The sequence below is a fragment of the Hydra vulgaris genome, chromosome 09, assembly GCF_038396675.1.
Source record: "Hydra vulgaris chromosome 09, alternate assembly HydraT2T_AEP".
In the NCBI taxonomy this organism is placed as follows: Eukaryota; Metazoa; Cnidaria; class Hydrozoa; order Anthoathecata; family Hydridae; genus Hydra; species Hydra vulgaris.
Window position 1 is genome coordinate 35,900,001 of NC_088928.1, and position 16,657 is coordinate 35,916,657.

At 26.7% G+C, this 16,657-nt stretch overlaps 1 protein-coding gene across 3 annotated transcripts in view; it reads left to right on the forward strand.

Annotated features, from left to right (window-relative positions):
* LOC100198543 (protein white) overlaps positions 1–16,657 on the forward strand; it is a 108,447-nt gene that overhangs the window by 64,236 nt on the left and 27,554 nt on the right. For all 3 annotated transcript variants that reach the window (XM_065805537.1, XM_065805539.1, XM_065805538.1), the window contains 5 exons: positions 5,394–5,465; positions 5,557–5,659; positions 5,740–5,796; positions 6,040–6,074; positions 6,165–6,270. In XM_065805537.1, coding sequence (XP_065661609.1) covers positions 5,394–5,465; positions 5,557–5,659; positions 5,740–5,796; positions 6,040–6,074; positions 6,165–6,270 — 373 coding nt within the window. The remainder of the gene's footprint in view (positions 1–5,393; positions 5,466–5,556; positions 5,660–5,739; positions 5,797–6,039; positions 6,075–6,164; positions 6,271–16,657) is intronic.

Here is a 16,657-nt window from a genome sequence, read left to right on the forward strand (position 1 = left end):
TTGGTTGCCCTTCAAATAAAATCGAACTTATTCAAAAATCACAAACAAAACATAATCAGGTACAACCCACTTTTTAGTGCTGATATTGCAACAAAAATAGTTGGTCATTTTTTGGCCATAGTAGAAATACACTTGAAATAAACTAATCTTGTTTGCAAAACATCATATCATCATTAATTCTCACGATCACATGATATTATATAACTAAGGTACAACTGAGGAAAAAACTTGCAACTTTGTTAACAAATCCGCCTCATGAACAATCAGTGCTTGACTGAAAAAATTGTTTACCTAGCAGAAGTGTTATCAAATATACCAGACTACATAAAAAAAGTATATTTTGGCTTATATGAAACTAGATTTAATTTTCGGTATGCTTATCATCTCAAATCTTCAACATTAGTAAATATAGAAATGGTACTGAGTTGTCTTAAGTGAATTGGGGCCTAAAAGACAACAAGTTTATCCCCTCAATTAAATGGAAAATTATGAAATGGTGCAATCCATACAACTCTTTATTAAAATTATGCAATCTTTGCTTATATGAAAAATTTCTTATTTTTGCTTATAAAGATGAAAATCTGTTAAAAGAAACAATTTGATTTCAAAATGCAGGCGCAAGGGAAAACAAATGAATATATATATGTATATATAAAAAAACAAATGAATATATAAACATGAATATATATATATATATATATATATATATATATATATATATATATATATATATATATATATATATATATATATATATATATATATATATATATATATATATATTCATAAATATATATATATATACATTAGGGTGGAGTAAATTTTAGTTTTTTTTACAATTCGTTTAGCCTGGGTGTGCAAAAGTTGTCTATTCATTTCAGAAATACTCTGGAAAAATATCAATCCTCTAGGAAATTATCTTGAGGTGCCTCAAGACCTTTAAAATTTTAATGGGTCCCTAATATTATGTAAAAAAAAGTTTTTCAAAAGTATGTCATGTTGGGTCTCAAAAGAAGCAAAATTTTATAAAAATTTCAAAAATAACAATTATTTTAAAAAAAAAATTGTTTTTTTATAGTTTATTGCAAAAAAAATGACCTTTTAAACTAAAAATGAAAAAAGTTTATTTTTTTTAATTATAATTTCAAAAAAATCTTAAATAATAATTTTTTTATAAAATAATTGTTATTTTTGAAATTTTTATAAAATTTTGCTTCTTTTGAGACCCAACATGACATACTTTTGAAAAAATTTTTTTTACATAATATTAGGGACCCATTAAAATTTTAAAGGTCTTGAGGCACCTCAAGATAATTTCCTAGAGCATTGATATTTTTCCAGAGTATTTCTGAAATGAATAGACAACTTTTGCACACCCAGGCTAAACGAATTGTAAAAAAAACTATTATTCTGTCTATTTATTACTATTATTCTGTCTATTTGTAGTATATGATCATTATAATCGCAAACACAATGTATAAACACCAATTTAAAGTTAATGTTTTAATAAAAAATTTAATTTTTACATATTCTAATATTTTTGAATAATAATGTTTTATTAGTTTTAATTTGTTATTAATTTAGTGCTAAATAGTGTAGCACTGTGTAGTGTAGTATATACTCAATTTAAAAAAAGTATAAATATTTAAACAAAAAAGTCAATAATTTAGTAATTTTAACATGTATTTAAACAATAAAAGATATTCTAAATGGATGTGCTTTCTGACTCCGAGTCTTGCCGCCCTAGACTACCTTCATCTAATGATTCATAAACAAAGTCACTGTCACTTTCTATATTAACTGCTTCAGACTCTGACCAAGGCATTGAAGTGCTAGGAACTTTATTTACACTTGCGTTATTAATTTGAGGAGTAGTTATGCTTATACCATTTTCATAACTGGTGTTTTCAACATTTTTGAGTTTTAAATATTGTGAAATGAAAACTAGTTTTCCAGCCCTTTCAGTTGTTAAGCGATTTCTTTTTGCACTATGAATGTTAGAATAAGTGCTAAAACTTCTCTCACATGCTGCACTTGAAGCTGGTAGCTGAAGAATTCTAGATGCAACTTTTGATAGTTCAGTAAAGGAACACAACCCTTTCCACCAATTTATGGGTTGAGTTATTCCAACTGCAGTCCAAATAAAAGGTTTTGAAAATATACCACCCTTTGATTGGTAATTAGCCAAGTCAAACATCGTAATTTCTTTGTTTACTTCAGGCATACTTGCAGCAATGTTGTGTATTGCCTCACATGCATCAATCTAAAAAAATATTCTTTCAATAATTTTACAATTACTTTATTGATTTAAATAATATTTCAAATTTGAAAATAGTATTTAATATAATTCTAAATTTTTCAAAAATTTTACTTTTAATGCCCAAGGCTAAAATGTATTTGGTTTTAAGAATCATATATGAATTATGTGTAGTAAATACCTTTTGTTCTCCAGTCAAGACTCTGCCTTGAAATTTGGGATCTAGTATATTGGCAGCCAAGTGAATTTCTGTTAAACAAAAATCTTTTCTTTTCTTGAAGATTATTTTGGCTTCTTCTTCTTCCTTTTTTGATAATGAGCTAACTGTTAAGTTTTTAAAAATGTGGTCTTCCAAGAAGTGAAAAGTTTCCACAACAGTAGATAACATGGGAGTATTTGATTCAGTTTTCTTTATTGCATCAGCTATTGGTGACAGCAATTTGAAAAAACCTTCAACCCTGTCCCAAAAAACATCTGATAGAAAAATATTTTTTGTTGTTGAATTAAGTCCACTGTTTTCAGAAATAGCCAATGTTTTTAATGGTTGCTTATTTTTCTGTATGCTACCTAAGCATGCTACAGTTGATCCCCACCTTTAAATAAAGCACAAAGAAATTATGAAAACTTTAATTTTTAAATAAATAAAACTTTAACTTTTTAAAGTAAAGTAATTTACTAAATCTATTTTTATGATTGTATAATAAAATTAGTTACATAGTTCAATTTTTTTTTTGTAATGTACATTATATTTATACTTTTAGTTGTATTACCTAGTTTGTACAGGTAGTTTCAAGGAAATGCATGTTACTACATCAGCTGATTTTTTTTGTATATCTCTAAATTGCTGCAACAGATAAATGAGAATTTTTATCTCTTTAACAATATCAATTACTTGTGACATCAAAACACTTAAAGTTGTCAATTTTAAAAAATCTGTGAACAGTAAATTTAAACCATGTGAAATGCATCCATAGCAATAAAGATGGGGATAACAATCTTTTAGACGAGTCCATGCATTTTTCATATTTGCAGCATTGTCAGTCACAATGCCCAAAACTTTGTTAGGATTAATTTCTTCTAAAACTTTCTTTATTTCATTTGCCATATATTCACCAGAATGGCTTAATGTTCCTACAAAACAGTTTAGGATATATTATATATACTGTACTATATAAGTATTATAAACCTATTTACTGATATATTATTTCTGCTTACTGAAATGGTTTTCAGTGTTGTTTGTTATAAATTTAATATCAAAGTTAATTATAAAATAATATGCATATTTTAAAAGTCTATCAGTCTGTTAAGTATACAGTACTAGAATTATGGTTTACCTGTAGGCAATGTCTTCCACAAAATGGGTGATGAAGAAGGCAATGTCATTACAAAGTTAATGATAGCTTCATTTCTGTAAAGAAGAAACAGCATATAAACAAATATGATCTGTTTATTAACTAAATAATATAGCTTCAATTGCATCAACTAATATTATAAGAAATTGTTATTGTACCTTAAATTGCTCCATCCATCACACATAAATCCAAGATTATCTGCAGTTGCTACCATTTCTTTAACATTTGCTGAAATCCTTGAAAATTCATTATCTAATAACACATTTGACACTTCATGTCTTGACGGAAGCTTATAAGCAGGACGTAACTTGTTCAAAAATATTTTCCAATATTTTTGAACAAGTTACGTCCATATATTGCTCTGGCTAGATGTTTATTAATCAGTTCCTGCAAAAGATAATGTCATACTGGTACATCAGTCAATCATGAAACAAATCTTAAATCTATACATCATGAATTTTTAATAAGCTAGTTACCATATCAGTTAATTCTTCAAATAAATCTTAAAATTTAAAAATACACACCTTTTCAGTTTTTGTCATGCTGTCAAACACAGAACTTAGTGTTTTACTTCTACAAATTGATTCAGAAGAGGATGTTCCAAAAGAATTAGATCATGGATTTTTTGCTTTTGGTTCAGCATCTCCAGAAGAGTCTTGCTGTTTGCTATGACCTAATTTATTTGCATATTGACTTTTTATTTCTTCAGGACATTTTCAACATTTTTCAATATGCTTAGTCATTTGAGTTCCGTTTTTAGACATAATGTCAAAGCAAAAGGAACATTTAACTCTTTCCATTTTGCTAATTTGTTTTATAGGTATAAATAAATTGGCAACTACAGTTTTATTTTTCCCTCCTGTATGGCCTGCTTTACTCATTTTTATAATTAAAATTTACTATGTTATGCAAAATATCTAAAATTTAAATATAATTAAATAAAGAACATAATTGATTATTAAAAAGAGCTTTTAAAACTGCTTATAACTTTTTATTTGCAACTCAAAACCTTAGTACAGTAAATTAATAATAATAATAATAATAATAATAATAATAATAATAATAATAATAATAATAATAATAATAATAATAATATATATATCAAATATTAAATATATATATATATATATCAAATAGTAAATAAAATTAAGTAAATGTAGTAAAGTATAATAAATTTAGATAAGAAGTGTTTATTGTGCCATTGTGTCAATATATAACAATAAAGTCAATAAAAATTAAATAGAGGAAGATAAAATTAACTAATAATTTTTTATACAGGATTGCTATAACCGTGTTAACCTAAACATTAACAATAAAACAGAAAAAGAATTTTAGTCAAATTCAAACTTAGTTTTCCTATATAAATCTGAATTTAATTTATATCATATGTATTATGATGTGGTATTATATACCACATCATAATACATATGATTATATGTATATATACCACATCATTTTTTCTTCTAGAGAAGAAAACAAAATATGATAAAAGAAGCTAAAACCTTATTATTGATGTAATCCTTCAAATCTAAACTGTACTTGCCTTAACTCTCAGTAGAAGTTTTGATTAGTTTTGTAAGAGACTCTCTCTCTCTCTCAAACACAAGCTTTAAAGAACAAGGCAACTGTATATTGATTGTAGTAAACCTGAGATTAAGTGGGTTGTAACATGATAATTCTTACTTACAAAGAGATTACTACCACTACACCACTACCATATAATTATCATATAACTTTTTATTACAGTCATTTCATTTTTTTAAAATTTTGATTTTATTTTTCAGATTGCTGCTTTTGTCAGAAGGAAGAACAGCATACTTGGGTCCTAGGAGGGATGCACTGGCATTTTTTGAGAGGTTTAATATTTTCTTAATTGAATTATACAGAGATACCTGGTTTGTTCAAAATATTATGAAAATAAGAAAGAGTTTGTTGTATATTGTTTAGTGTAAATTTCCCATGCCCTTCAACATATAATCCAGCAGACCATTTCATCCATACTCTTGCTGTTGTGCCTGGCCAAGAAGTAGAGTGCAGAGCAAAGTGTCATGTATGCGGAAACTAATTTTCTATAGTCTAAATAAATGATAATAAATAGCAAAACATTTTTCAAACAACATAATTATTTAGAGCATTTGTGATGCGTTTTCATCTATTCAAACAATCCAATCCTTTAATCCTATTGATGTGAGTTTTAAAATATATGTTTTTCAATTTTTTATTTAAACTTTAAATCTCTATAAATTTACATATTTCTGTAAATTTTTTTCAAAACATTTTAAAATTTGTATTTTGTTAACTTAAAATACTTTTCATAGCTTTTCTATTATAAGAAAATAATCTAAAAAAAAAACAGTATGCTGAACAGTAGGAGAAATATATTTTTTTTGAGATTTTTAAAATCTTTAAGCTTTAAAATATTTTGTTTAGAATACAGTAGAAGATAGTTATTTTCCAAAGCACCAGTATGTTTTTTTTTATTTTACTTTTTATTTTTTTATAATATACTAAATATTTGTAGAGTTTTTGAACTATTATTTAATTTCAAAACCGAGATATAAAGTGGGATTTGTTAAACAACTCCGTGCAACTGTGTGGCGATCTTGGCGGGCATCGCTTAGAGAACCTTTTATGACAAAGATTAGGCTGTTTACCAGTGTTGTAAGCATTATTAACTTAAATAATTAGTTAAATAATATTTCTTAATATTTTTAAATTAATAACAAATTATATAAATAATATATATGTATCTATAGTTTGAAATCTAAATTTACCATTTGTGGTTAAAAAAGACTCTTTTTTGTCTTTAAAAGTGACAAAATCAAGTAGACTTTATGTAATAACAATTAAATTTAATTTAGGAAACTAATTAAATTTTATTATTTTTTAAAAATCCACCTAAACGCAACTTTATTGTCTGGAATATTTTTTATATTTTAAATAAAATAAAAACATTCTGAGTGTTTTTATTTTTTTAATGTTTACATATATCGACTTGCAAATAGGTAGAACATGCGAGAAGTGTTGTTACATTGACTGACAAATATGAATAACATGCAAGGAGTGCTGCTACATAAACTAACAAATAGGTAGAACATGGGATGAGTACTGCTACATCGGCTTGGGGTTTTGGTTTGGGAAGGCAATTTATAAAGTTATAATTTATTTTTTTAAGTTTTTAAACTTTTTCCAGTTTTTTAAATTATTATTTTTTTTAAAACACAAAGTTTACATTTTGATACATTCAGAAGACTAAGTATAAACATAGAGTATATACATTTTCCATAATACAAATCTAGGCAACTGCCTAGGGACGCCAATCAAAAAAGGGGAGCCAATATCTTTAATTCCCATACAAAAAGTTTGAAAATACAAAAAGAAATTTGCTAAAAGGTACCGAAAAAATGGTTCGACTAAACAAAGTTCGAGTTAAAATAAAATTGGCAAATTTTATTTGAACTATTTTGTTTGAAATTAATAAAACGTTCTTTTTGTGTTTTGTTTTTTTTAAATTGTTTTGTTTACAACTTAAGTTAAAGATTCATATTAGAAATTTAAATAGAGCGTGATTGTTTTGTTTTATTTTATAAGGAATTTAAAAAAAAAACTTTTTTTTTTTTTTGTTGTATTATTTAATTTAGAAATTGATTAAAGTGTTCTTTTAGAAACGCGAAACAAACATTTTGCTGTTGTGTTTTTAAATTACTTGGAGTTTAAATAAAACATTCGTTTGGCTGTTTTTATTTTGAATTTAAATAAAAATTTCATTTGCAGTTTTAATTTTTAAAATTTAAATAAAGCGTTTGTTTTGCCGTTTTTACTTTTAACTACTTTATTTAGAAAATCTGATTTATTTTTAATATTTAAAAATTGTTATTAATTAGTATTAAAGTATTAAAATTTATTTGTCTTTTTTTTTTTAATAATTTTATTCAGAATTTAAATAAATTGTTTGATTTGGTGTTTTCATTTCAACTAATTTATTTAGAATTAAATATAAACCTTTCTTTGGCAGTTTTTATTTTAAATATTTTATTTAAAATTTAAATAAAATCTTCATTTTGTAGTTTTTAATTTAATCATTTTATTTAGAATTAAAAAATAAAATTAAAAAAAGGTTGTTTGTTTTGTCATTTTTAATTTATTAAAAATAACAAATAAAATTAAGGCTTGAAATTCTGAGGTCAGGAAAAAAATTGCTGACTGTAGAACACTGTCAGGTCGACAGTTAAGTTGGTATTGATGAATGCCGACCCTAATTCTGAGGGATATATATATATGTGTGTGTGTGTGTGTGTGTTTATATATATATATATATATATATATATATATAATATATATATATATATATGTATATATATATATATATATATATATATATATATATATATATATATATATATAATTACAATTATATATTTATTATATATTTATAATTATAATAATTACACATGCAAATCAAGAATGCTTATTAAACAAAAGATCGGAATTTATTTCTAAATGTAGACACAAAAATAAGTTTCTCCTAAAAAACTATAAAAATAAATGAGTTCAAATAATATTTACATTAACTACCCCTTTTTAAAAAAACATTTAAAAAAATAGCATAAGTAATCATTTCTAAAGAATTCTTTTTATAATAGTGTCAGCAAATTCCACAAATATGTGAAAATTTACAGTAGTTAAGACATTTGCAACTTCCTGTAATTTAATTTTTGGTATAAATTGAAGTTTTATTAATTTGATCATTCATTTCTGATGAATCTTTGTTGATGAAACACAGTGTTAAATGGAAAAAAATTTTGTTAAGTGATTTTCTACTAATATATATATATATATATATATATATATATATATATATATATATATATATATATATATATGTATATATATATATATATATATATATATATATATATATATATATATATATATATATATATATATATATATATACATATATATTAGCCAATCCCATAATTTTTTTTCAACAACCAATTTTTATGCTGAGTGGCTTATGAGTTGGTTAATGGCTTAGAGGTCATATTTCTATGAAAAGATTTTTTGTTTTTTATTTTTTCTTGATAGATTTGTGCCGATTGTTCAAAGTTAGGCATTTTATGATTTTTGACTAAATTTCGAGCAATTTCCAAGCATTGGCGCAAATAGATTCTGATGTCAAATCCAGTTAATTTGTTCAACAATATTTTCTTAATGTGTTTCTGTACCAAAAAAAAGACTGTGCTTATTAATTTAAGAAATATGTTGTACCTATCTTTTAATGATTACGTTAGATAAAAAAACACTCTGGCTATTGTAAAGTAATTTTTGTTGATCTTTGAGCTTTTTACCAGTCATACAACAAACTTAAAGATTTTCACCTCATTTTGGTATCAAATTATGTTTTTTTTAAAAGTATTGTTACTATAGCTTTGGATCAAATAAATACAAATACAAAATGATTTCTTTAAAAGATTGGGTATAGGAAGTTCGGTAGTTGTAAACTAAACTAGATCAAAAAATATCAATGCGGTTCAAAAATATATATACACATTTTTTCTGTGGTTATTTTAGGTGCTCCAAGAAGATCTAATGGTTGCATCATAGAGCACCGCAGAAGAGCATTTAACTTGGAAGTTAATGCTTGCTTCACATTGTATAAAAGCCTAGAGTAGGTATCAAACCACTGATTAGTGAAGAATCAGTGGTTTGATACATGCTAAAGAATTTTTTAGTGTTTGATAGATGTGGCACAAACTCTAAATATTTGTTTGTTTATAAGTATGTCTAATAATGATACTTGCAAAATATTGCGATTATTATAAGCTGGGAATAAAAGAAGACCTAAAATTTCAACCCCTTTGCCCCAAACGTAAGAGCAACAAGTTGATAAAATAATTTTTTCGCTATTCTTAACTAAGTTTATTTCATCTATAAATTTTAAGTTTTATAGTATTATCTCTCAGCATTCAGAAATTATGAGCATATAAAGTTTAAACCCCCCTCAATTTGAGGGGGTTATAAATTTTATATAGTCATAATTTTTCAAGCGTTTAGAGATTGTAAAATAATACTTAAAATTTATAGATGAATATAAATTTATTTAAGAATAACAAAAAAATTGTTTCATCAACCTGTTGCTCTCACATTTGGGGTAGGGGGATATAATTTTAGTCCTTTTTTGTTTCCAGCCTCCAGTCATTGCAACTTTTTAAAAAGTACCATTATTTGACATAAGTATAAACAAACAAATGTTTGGATTTTGCTACATGTTAGCTATCTCAAACACCATAAAAATTTGGATCTGTTACTGCCACAGATCTCTTGTTTCTGAAGCAAATTTGCTTCAGAATTCAACGTTTTAATGCTGCAAATGTACAATAAATATTTATATACATATAAATTTTCAGCTTAAGACAAACATATCAAGAAAATTTGTAAAAAAATATTTTTTAAAATTACTTTTAAGGTTCAGAATTTGCAGTTCCTTGAATCCACTCTTCTTTTTTAATGATTCTTTACAAGAACTCTTTATTTGAAGTAGCTTCTGAAGCTTCTTCAAGCTTATCACACGCTCTACATTATCCTGAATAAATTTTACTGTAAGCACAGCAAAATTGAATTTTTTATTATGGAATATATTTTTTTAAAACAGGAAATATGTTTCTTGTTTGAGGAAATAAATATTCTACCCTGCCATTTATATTTTTAAAACAAAAAAATATATTTCTTTTTTTGAGAAATAAATTTCTTAAACTATGGTCAATAGATTTGCGATTTTGCTGTAAGTTCCGATGAGATGTTAGCAACTTTGAAAGATTTTTAAAGTTTGAAGTATACAAACTCAAAGTTTGAAGTATACAACTCAAGACCTAGTAGTTGGTCTTTATCAACAAAAACAGCTTTCAGAAGGATTTCAACTTTGATTTTATCTATTTTTACATCTTTTTGGACCTCCCTTTGTTTTTGAATACAGAACTTTTAACCATTTTAATATTGTGATCTTGGTAAAAAGATGCTAATGCCAGCACCAAACACCTCTGCAGTAGGCTCAATATACATCTGCCAATATTCTTATTGATTTTAAAAGTGTAAATTAAAAGTATTGCAATGTAGATAAAAAAAGATTTAAAATGACACGGCTTGAAACCTATTACATTTAATTTTGATAAGATAAAATCAAAGTGCTATTTCTATTGATTTCATTTTTATTGTATTTCTACTGATTTTACTGATTTAAGTCTGTCATTGGAAAAAAAATTGGTTTAACGGGTGATGCGGAAGTTATCGGACAAATCCTAATTTCATTATTTGAGCATAATAATTAGTTTTTGTGGTTTTATGTGTAGGCATAAACGTTCTATAAAATATAAACTTTATTATTTGAAACACAATTATTTAAAATGAGGTTAAATGCAGCTGAGCGAGAATCTTTTCGAAAGCGACTAAAAATGTTTTTGTAAATAAACCTATTATAAAAAATAAATAAATCGTAAATCGTAATAAATCGTAAAACACCCTCTGATTGCTTGGAGGGGGCATTTGAGCTTGAAAAGGATCAATTTTTTTCAGCCAATCGTTATCACAATAATTTAGATCTTCCTATATTTATGAACGGTGATGTACTCGATGAGTCACCTACTCTTCATCTTCTAGGATTAACTCTTACTTCCAATCTTTCTTGGAAACCATATATCAAATCGGTTGCAAAATTAGCATCTGCTAAGGTTGCATCTCTTTATCGAGCTCGCCACTTTCTTACTCTGGATTCTATTCTCTATCTCTATAAATCTCAAATCTGGCCTTGTATGGAATACTGTTGCCATATCTGGGGCGGATCTTCTAATGATGCCCTTTCTCTTTTAGACAAGGTGCAAAAACGCATTGTAAACATAGTTGGACCTGCTCTTGCAGCCAACCTTCAACCATTATCACATCGTCGTAATGTTGCTTCTCTTTCTCTTTTCTACAAATACTATAATGGGCACTGCTCTAAAGAGCTAGCGTCTCTTGTGCCATCTACTAAAATTCATTCTCGTGTTACTCGTCATTCAATTAAGTGTCATCCTTTTTCTGTGACTGTTCTTAAGTGCTCCAATAACGCTTATTCGTCTAGTTTTTTTCCTCGAACATCAGTTCTTTGGAATTCGCTTCCTTCATCTTGCTTTCCTGATTCATATAATTTGCAATCTTTTAAATCGTCCGTCAATCGTTATCTTGCTCTACAATCTTCATCTTTTCTCTTACAGTAACTTCCAACTGCTTCCAACTGCTTCCAACTCAGGCTGCTTGCAGCCTTGTTGGAAGCGAAGATGTTTAAAAAAAAAAAAAAAAAAAAAAATCATTTTGAAAAGGAAGGATTTGCTTGAAGTACAATATATGATAACCTAAAAAGACTTGAAACTGTTCAATCAATTTCTGATAGAAAGCACCCTGGTCGTCCGACATCCTGGACTAGAGAAAAGAAAGCCGAATTAACGAGACTTGTCAACAATCGAAAAGGGGTCAGTCAGAGAAAAATAGGTATTAAATTTGGTGTAAATCAATCGACAATTGGTCGTCAGTTAAAAAAAATGAATATTAAATATTGAAAACGTGAAAAGACTCCAAAATACACTATAGAACAACAAATAAAGGCAAAGAAAAGAAGCAGGAAACTAGTTAACCAATTCTATAACACAAAATCGCTTCTAGTCATCGATGACGAAAAATACTTTTGTTTTGCAGGGGACAGCATGCCTGGAAATTCTGGATACTACACAAACAACAAAAAGACATGCCCAGAAAGTGTTCGTTTTATAGGAAAAGAGAAATTTCCAAAAAAATTATTAATGTGGATAGCCATATCTGACCGTGGTATGTCCGAGCCATTGTTTCGCACTTCCAAGGCTGTAGCGATCAATTCATCAATCTATATTAATGAATGTTTAGAAAAACGACTTCTTCCATTTATTCACAAGTATCATGGAGACTTTAACTATTTATTTTGGCCAGATTTAGCAAGTTCTCATTATTCTAAAGATTCTCTAAATTGGATGGACCAATATGTCTATTACGTTGATAAAGAATCCAATCCCCCAAATGTGCCTCAAGCACAACCAATTGAAAATTTTTGGGGACATTTGGCACAGAAGGTTTTCAAGGGAGATTGGCAAGCTTCAACAGAGCAAATTTTAATTGATCGCATTAAACTAAAACTACAAGAAATTGATTTAAACTTTTTACAGTTGCATATTAAAGGCGTCAGAGCAAAATTGAGATCAATTGCAGATGGTGATGTTTTTTCAAATAAAAAATAATATATTTTTATTAAAAGATAAATGCTTTATTTAAAAAAAAAAAAATAGTATTCGATAACTTCTGCATCACCCGTTAGAGTTATTTTCTTTGTATTTTATGTCTGATTTAAACCATTTTGCAAACCATTGTTTTTAAACAATTTTTTTATTTTATGACAAATTATTTTTAAATAATGACTATAATATCAAAACTTATGAAATAAAGTTTTACTAAAAAAATTGCAGAATCAGAAAAGTTGCTGGTCAAAAAACGCGGTGCCCTGGAGATAGAAATGTAGTCAGCCATTCTATAGATTTCTTTGAATATTTTATTACTCAGAATAAAAACCTGCTTGATTCTAGAGAAATGCAACTTGAATTTCATGAAATACAAGGTGTGTGAAACAGCTCCATATTTGTTAATTTTCACCTAATGTTCTGATTTTTTCTGCAAGTTAACAATAACCTCTGTACTTCTCAAAAGTCTAAATGTAAATAATTTTTAACTTAGAAACTTATACAGTTTGTTTTTGCAAAAAGGTTTTTTAAAATGAAGTAGTTTATCTTTACCTTACTATTTTTTAAACTTTGGTTTGGTTGATATAAATAGTTTGTTCTCCAGCTTAACAGTTTTATTTACGGCTATGGCTATATGAAGCTCTCCGACATGATGACAGGAGGTTAACAAGAATAATGGTCAGCCAGGAAACTTAGCTTATCTTGTACAAACCCCATTTAAATAGCCAGGTCTTGAAGTGGGTTCGCTGTATGAGATCAAAAGCATCTAACAAATTCCTAATTCCTATGTATTGGGCCATTCTAATGCTGTTGTGTTTAAAAACCAAGTTTTTTGAATTTCATAACCAATTTGTGCATTTTTAAAATACCACCAGTTAACAAAAATAATAGTATTAAAAATGCGTACAATCGGTATAGATAAGAAACCTTCCATTATTTGTAATGACAGTATCATATAGTTAATGATATGTAAATTTCTATTTCCGTAGTAGTAATTGTGTAAATATTTCTTTTTAAAGAGTGCTCAATACCAAAGTAGAGCAATATATAGTAAAAAAAACTAAATAATTATAACACTCGATTTATTTAAAACATTACTCAGAGTTTCACGCAAATAACGATCATCAGATGTTACAAATCTCAAAAAAATAACGACAAAAAAAATATACATTAAAATACTGTGGAGTGTCTTCTTTGATGACATTAAAGTTATTCATCATATATTTGTTTTCATGGCGACACTTAGACGCAAGTTCGTTTCGCTTATTTAGTAAAGGCAATGGGGATGAAATTATAAGATATTTTTCCATCAAGCATAAATTGCATGACTTACCACCAGGTTTAAACGGTTCAGCCTGGTCTAAAATTTTCCACAAAAGGACAGGATTTAAACCTTTCTTTTTAACACTCCATACAAATTTAGAAAGTTCAGTAGAGTTTGACCCATTTTCATAATGAAAGGAATTATTGTGCTTGTAAAGGCGATCTTTAAAAGTTTTTTCTGTGAGTCAAATATATTATATTGGGCTCATATATATATATATATATATATATATATATATATATATATATATATATATATATATATATATATATATATATATGTATATATATATATATATATATATATATATATATATATATATATATATATATATATATATATATATATATATATATATATATATATATATATATATATATATAGACTGTATATATGTATGTATGTATATATAAAGTAAATAAAAATGTCCAGTAAGTACTGATATACACTAATAACATCAATATATGATATATTAGAGCTATTATGTTATATGTATATATTTATATATACATATATATGTGTGTGTGTGTGTGTGTGTGTGTGTGTGTGTGTGTGTGTGTGTGTGTGTGTGTGTGTGTGTGTGTGTGTGTGTGTGTCTATATATATACAGCGGTGGCCAAAAATTAAAGACTACTCATTTTTTAGTTGGTTTCTTAATCTTTAAATTAAAATTAAGAAGGTTCTAATTGACATATTAAATTTTTTTTTAATATCTTGTTAATTAAAACATACGGATTAAAGTGGTATAATTTTTTTAATCTAATTCTAATTAAATAGCGTTTAACTTATTAAAAAACTGATGAGTACTTATAATTTTTCTTAAATAAATAGGACAAAATTAAACGACCACTTTCAAATCTTTAATTTGCACTTATTAAAAATAATAATCCATTATTTTTTTTAACTGTCTTAATTGCTTATTACGTTGGCTATAAAATAAAATGTCGAAACCTGAGTTTCGATATCAAATAAACATTTATTTTTTGAATTGCAATAAGGATATAAAAATATTGCAAAAATGCGTTCAAAGATCAAAGAAAAAGACAGATATGCGGCTCTTGTATTAAAAGAAGAAGGCTGTAGCATCAGACAAATAGCAGAAAAGCTCGGAAGTTCTTACTCTTGCATTATTAACATAATTCAACGATACAAAGAGACCCGGTCAATTAATGATCGTCATAGGACTGGACGCAATAAAATTTCAAATGACCGTGATGTTTGCTCGTTAGTGAGATTAATGAAAGAAAACAGACAAGCATCATCTACAGACTTGTCTACGAAATGGACACTGTCAAATGGTCTGAAAGCAAGCCCTAGAACTGTGGGAAGGGTCCTCCACAATTTAAATTATTTATGGCGTCCTGCTGCAAAAAAACCACGCTTAAATAAAAAACAAAAATTTGCCAGGAAAGAGTGGTGCAAGCTACATAAAAATTGGTCAACAAATCAGTGGAGCCGTGTGGTCTTTAGTGATAAAAATGAATGTTGAGGTAGACAACAGAAAAGGTCGCATAATGTTGCATAGGCTTCCAAGCGAATGGTTCGATTAATCATGCATTTTGAAACAAACAAAACAAGGCAGTGGTTCAATAGGTATTTGGGCCTGTATGAGTGCCTGTGGAGTTAGCGTTTTTCATTTATTCGATGGTAGACTCAACAAAGAAAAGTACATCGAAATTTTGGAAAACTCGCTTATTCCTAGCATTGATTTATTGCAGTTGCAAGATGGATTTATTTTCCAGCAAGATAATGCGTCGTGTCATAAAGCGCATGTTGTTAGCGATCGGTTCAATTCTAATAAAATTCAAGTGCTTCCATGGCCTGCCAATAGTCCAGACTTGAATCAAATAGAGAATTTATGGTCGTGGCTTGATCACAAGCTTGGTAAAGAACAACTTTACAATTTGGAAGATTTGAAAGCTTCTATCTCTCATCATTTGAAAAATGTGCCTGATGAAGTAATCAAAACTTTAATGAATTCAATGCCAGAACGAGTACAAGAGTGCTTGAAAACAAATGGAGGAACAACACGTTTTTAAATTATTTTTTTATTGCTTTTTGAAATATTTTTGAAACTGGTCTTAAAATTTTGTCCAATTTTTTTTCTCATTTATATTTTTTACTAGTCAGTTTTTTAATTTTTTAACATTATTTTGTAAAAAAATTATAAATTCTTTTATAATAAATATAAAATACAATAAAAATTCTTTCTAAAAATGTTTTTCTTTTTTTGACCTTTTTCCAAAATAAAATTATACTAAGGTTAAAAATAAATTTTGAAAAAAAAAGATTGGTCTTTAATTTTTGGCCACCGCTGTATATATATATATGTATATATATGTATATATCATATATATCATATATATATATATATATATATATATATATATATATATATATATATATATTTATATATATATATATATAT